The 5,838-nt window shown below is 39.9% G+C and overlaps 1 protein-coding gene across 1 annotated transcript in view; it reads right to left on the reverse strand.

Moving 5' to 3' along the window:
* The window catches only part of LOC122558424 (retinoblastoma-like protein 2), a 98,637-nt gene that overhangs the window by 84,100 nt on the left and 8,699 nt on the right, over positions 1-5,838 (reverse strand). The window contains exons 2-3 of the mRNA XM_043706981.1: positions 3,618-3,748; positions 2,464-2,667 (exon numbers count right to left, since the gene is read on the reverse strand). Coding sequence (XP_043562916.1) covers positions 2,464-2,667; positions 3,618-3,748 — 335 coding nt within the window. The remainder of the gene's footprint in view (positions 1-2,463; positions 2,668-3,617; positions 3,749-5,838) is intronic.

Here is a 5,838-nt window from a genome sequence, read left to right on the forward strand (position 1 = left end):
TCCAAAGGCTGCAGTGGAATATTGGCATGTTGGTGAGTGGATCAGAACATGTTGGAGGGAATAAAATGTGGGCAAAATGTGAAATCATCCACTTTCGTAAGGAAAATAAAGAAGCAGAATATTTTTTGAGCAGTTGGGAACTGGGAAATGTCAGTATTCAGGGGGAATCTGGGTGTCCTTGGACACAAATCACAAAGCTAACATTCAGGTGTAGCGAGCAATTAAGGAGGCAGATGAGATATTTGTCACAAAGGGAGAAGAAGTCTTCCAACAATTGTGCAGGGCTTTGGTGAGGTTTCACCTGCAGTATTAAATTCAGTTTTGTTCCCTTTATGCAAAGATATATTTGCCCCAGGTAGTGCGACAAAACTCTACTAGACTGGTTCCTGGGAAAAGGGGACTGTACTGTGAGGGCAGTTCTATCAGATGAGGTCAAAATTACATATAATGTAAAAGAGTGTGAGGAATGTAATTGAAACAGATATCATTCTGAAGTGCACTCTCAGGGTGGACACTGAGGAGAAGTCTGCCCTGGCTGGAGAATGGAGAATACAGGGTCTCGGTTTCAGGATAAGGGACCGATCATTTAAAGCTGAGAAGAAGAGACATTTCTTCATTTAAAGGTTACGAATCTTTGACATTTTCTATCATAGTGGATTTTTGGATATTCATTCACTGAGAAAATTTAAGACTGAGTTTAATATTGTTTTGATTGCTAAGGGAATCAAGAGATCTGGGGATAGTGTGGAAATGGGAAGAGTGTGTGAATAGGGATAGTGTGGGAATGGGGAAAGGGCAGAAATGGGGATAGTGCAGGAATACTGAATGTGGGAATGGAGATAGCATAGGTGAATGAGCTTAGTGCGGAAAAGTTAGGATAAATCTGGATCATGATCTCATTGAGGCCAAACAGCCTCACTCCAGCTCCTATTCCTTTATGTTCATACTGGAAGATTTTAACAGACTCCAGCAATGGCTTTGCAGGGGCAACAAAAATTCCCAAGTGTCCTTTACTCCCAGACTTGTCTGTAAATCTCTGAAGGGCAGAGGAGTCCTGAGTGACCGCATGCTCTTGTCCTCATTGAGGTTCTTCCATTGTCAGTCAGTGGTCTCTTCAGGGCCACCTCCCATTCAGCTTCATTTTTGAGGCTGGTAGAAAGCCTCCACTTATCCCATTCCAGGCCCCCCACCTAAATCTTGCCCTATGCCCCAGTTGCTCCCTCACTCTCCTCCCCAACTCCAGCAACTCAATCAAGACTTGCACTGTCCTGTATCCTGCTCAACCCCACTCCCCAGGTCTCCCCTTCCTTCTCCATCACAAGAGAATCTACGCTAACTCCCGTCCTGCTCTGTGACTCCCTGTAGTTCAGCAGTGTCCACTAATCACGATCCAATTAACCAGTTTTCTGTTGAGTGACGGGTGGATTCCCTATCTTTAGCAAGAAACACTTGTTAAAGTTTTAAATAGCTGTGAGGCAACTGATGTCGGCAGGAGTGCATTGCCTAGCAACTCCTTTAATAGTGGGACAAGAAATCCTACCACCCATTAAATTCCAGTATGTGTTGTAATGGCACCTCCAGCAGTAGGTTGGGAGGGAGGGCAGAAGTCAAGCAACCAGGTGGACTATCTCTGAAAGAAAATATGTGGCTCTTGATCTGAAATAACCCTCCATATGAGAGAGAGAGAGAGAGAGATATACAGAGAGAGAGAGAGATATACAGAGAGAGAGAGAGAGAGAGAGCGATACAGAGAGAGAGCGAGCGCTGCACAGAGATAAACAGGCATGTATACTACGACAGCTGGAATTACTGATATGTATTTATTAGATCAGAATGAACTTAAGGGACTGTAAAGTTCTGCTCTGTCAATGGGTTTGCAAACAGTGCAGGTCTGTAAAATTGCGTAGTTAATCTTCCCTACACCCTCCTGCCGACGATATTACGGTGGGATGGGGAAGGCCTGCTTGTTCTTGCCACAGCTGAAACCATTAAGTTGACAATTAATGATCAAAAAATCTCTTCCTTATCATTTGTAGCGAATGACCAACAGAGATAGAGGGGGATATTGGGTTTTGCCCCAGAGTTTCAGGATATTGCTATGACAAGAATAAGCGTACCTACCTTTCAAACTTGACAGCTATGTTCTTCAACACTAATTTCAAATATAAATTAGTTAAACTTTACCTACTCCTAAAATGAAATTGCTGACAGAAAATTACAACTGTAAACAGCTGCCATATTGAGCATGTGCAGAAATTAAACATAACATTAAATTGTTAAGCAACGCACAAGTTATTTGTAAAACGTCCTATTTACTGATAGAAACCTGCTGCGATTCCAGCTTAGTTGAATTGAAGGCAGTTTTATGCAAATTTGCAGTATTGCAAATTAGGTCATGCTTAAATATTGCACAAACTGCAACTTGAGTAGACGATATATTTCTTTGGCTATTTCAGATCTCACCTTTGCTTCCGACCCCTGTGCTGTCGTGGTGGCTGTTCTTCTTGAGGGTCTTTAAAAAGGTCACGAAAAATAGGCGCACACTTTTTGAAGATGACGGCAGAAACTGTGAAGTTCCTCTCCAGCTTTTCTGTACGGTCCCGGAATTCTTGGCACAGATCTGCCATGTCTGCCCATTTTTGCATCTTATTGAAGAATTCGATCAAACTGTTCCACACATATAGAAGTCAATCTGGTTAATACTTTCCTTACTTACATCTGTAAGCTAATACTTACATAATGTATCAACATTCAAATGTGTTGGTGTTACAATTCCTCATAGTGAGGAGGTTCCAGAGCAGGATTCTGAAGTGTCTGAAGTGTGTTGGGTGAGGCTTTACCCATAATGCTCACCTAGTGCTGACCTTAACAGCTTCATTTAAGTTGCATAGACAGGTCCCAAAAAGTACTTTCTGACAACTTTAAAGGTAATTTTTCACAAAAGGTTTTATTTCAAAGTCATCGACATGGGTTTCACTCCTGAGGTGTCAAGCCAGTTTCTATAACAGTTAGATAGGAAGGAACAGGGACCATATTCAGATCTAATGACTCAGATATGTTTCTCTGGCTAGCTGTGGATATTGCACATCTTGGTACTGGATTTTCATGGATGAAGAGTTTTAAATCACCAAAATGTGACTCGCATTGACATAGCAAAATTAGCTCCTGGCCATTTTTGTGCCACCTCTGTGATTTTATTATTCAGTGCTAGATAGTTACAACATTATACTATGAATTCCTATTTTAATGTTGAAATACTAAATATCTGAAAAGGGAAGAGAGTAATACTCCTCTATTACTTACTGATAGTTGCATTAAACGAAAAATCGTAAGGTCGGACGAGCAGTTTTCTCTCCCAGTTTGCTCTTTGTGGAAGGCAATTCTATATTCTGATCTACCTAATTCCTGATGCTATTTCTCCTCAGCACAGATGTAATAACAGTGATATCAGTGTCACTCTACATAACAGACAGAAGCTAAGCCATTCAAAGAATGTACCGTGGATATATAACTCTACCCTCAGTACGAATGCAGTAGATGAACTGCAATTAAGGCATATAATTCAGTAATTATATTAACCAACTATTGTTTTAAACAAATCTATTACACATTCCTACCTGAGTTCAGAAGAGCGCAGGATCTTTGTCAAAGAGACACAATTCCCTTCTACAGTTCCTCTTCCCACTGAGGGAATGGCTTTTCGACATGCTACATACAGGGCACAAGCCAACCAGTGAAGATCTTCCCCCTAAAACAAAACAAATCTCCTTTCATTTATACACCAATACCAGTACAAGCATAGAGTCATACAGCATGGAAACAGACTGTTCAATTTAACTAGTCCACACCAACCATGTTCTCAAACTAAACTAGTCCCATTTGCCTGCATTTGGCCCATATCCCTCCAAACCTTTCCGATTCATATACTTATATAAATGCCTTTATAACTTTTCAATTAAATAGCCTTACAAGTGACAGTCTCGAGTTCAGATAGCTCTCATTGTCGAGTTTGTGTTTTTAAAAGCAATACATTTTATTGAGACTGAGTGCAGAAAAGAAACTTTGGTGTTTCTGTTCTCAGGCATTTAATTCAGGACAATTTGACTTGATCATGTTGAAAAATCAGGTTATTTATTCCTTAGCTTCTGGAAGAGATGTTTAAAAAAAAGTTTAAAAACACAAGAAAAGGCCCATCATAGCACAATTAATTATTTCCACTCTGTCTTGGATTTTCTTTTGTCCAAACAGAGATTTATTTCAGAGCATAAACTAAATTTATCTTGCAATAAATGTATACTGCAAATGGTAAGCTTTTGCAGAGTTTTTTTTTGTTAAAAACATGAAACAGAACACCTAATTGTCAATAGTCAGGTATGCATTTTTGATTTGGTGGGTGCACGTATATTGTAGAAATTAAGTGCACATTTCCAGTCTTTTTTATTATAAAGTTATACTTTATAGAATAGGAAATCAAAAAAAAATCTGAAAAAAAAACACTGTGGTAACCAGAGGGCATGAGACAGAGAAAAGCACAGAAATCGGAAGTAGGTTGGCAAAGAACAGAGAGTCAAGACAGAGAAATCAAAATAGCACTGATAATGATGCACCATCGGTTATTTGCTTTTAAAGACATCTTTTTCACTATCGAGGGGATGGTTTTGAAAGAAATGTAGGAGGTGCTCAGGCCAAAGATTTACTTGTCCCTTTTGATCTCATCTTTGTGTGAACTGGTCCAAGCATGAACACAATGCCTTTGTGCTTTGCAATACAACCATATACAAATCAGACAGCACAGAAGCAAGCATTTGTCCCCATTGTGCCTGTGCACTGTGTCTCTTTGAATGGCCTATCCAATTAATCCAACTTATGTTCATGCCAGAATCCTGCAGATTTTCAAATTATTTGTATTACATCACTTTAATAAAGTCCTTTATGGTTGCTTTTCTAGCAAGAATTAGCGAGGACTACTTAATAGATTAAACTGACAGTATAATATGATCAATCATACCAATTTTTTTTGGAAAGAGGAAGAAATTATTTTTTCCCCTGATCATACTCAAGATATCGCAGATCTAGATATCCTACAATCGGTCTCTATCAATTTTACTGGAGCAGAAGAAGTTGAGGGGTGACCTTCTAGAGGTTTATCAAATCATGAGTGGCATACATAAAGTCAACAGCAAAAGGTCTTTCCCCCAAATCTGGGGAGTTCAAAAAACTAGAGGGCATAATATTAAGGTGAGAGGAGAAAGATTTAAAAAGGGACCAAAGGAGCAACTTTTTCCACACAGAGGTTGGTTTGCATGTGGAATGAACTGACAGCAGAAGTGGAAGATAGAGGTACAGTTACAACATGTAAAAGACATTTGGACAGGTACATGAATAACAAAGGTTTAGAGGGATATGGGCCAAATGCAGGCAAAGGGGACTAGTTTAGTTTGGAAATCTTGGGTCAGTATTGAGGAGTTGGATGGAAGGGTTTCTTTCCATGTTGTATGTGATCTATCTGGACTTCAGTAAGGCATTCGACAAGGTTCCCCATGGGAGACTGATTAGCAAGGTTCGATCTCATGGAATACAGGGAGAACTAGCCTTTTGGATACAGAACTGGCTCAAAGGTAGAAGACAGAGGGTGGTGGTGGAGGGTTGTTTTTCAGACTGGAGGCCTGTGACCAGTGGAGTGCCACAAGGATCGGTGCTGGGTCCTCTACTTTTTGTCATTTACATAAATGATTTGGATGCGAGCATAAGAGGTACAGTTATTAAGTTTGCAGATGACACCAAAATTGGAGGTGTAGTGGACAGTGAAGAAGGTTACCTCAGATTACAACAGGATCT

The sequence above is a fragment of the Chiloscyllium plagiosum genome, chromosome 17 (genome assembly GCF_004010195.1).
Source record: "Chiloscyllium plagiosum isolate BGI_BamShark_2017 chromosome 17, ASM401019v2, whole genome shotgun sequence".
Lineage (NCBI taxonomy): Eukaryota > Metazoa > Chordata > Chondrichthyes > Orectolobiformes > Hemiscylliidae > Chiloscyllium > Chiloscyllium plagiosum.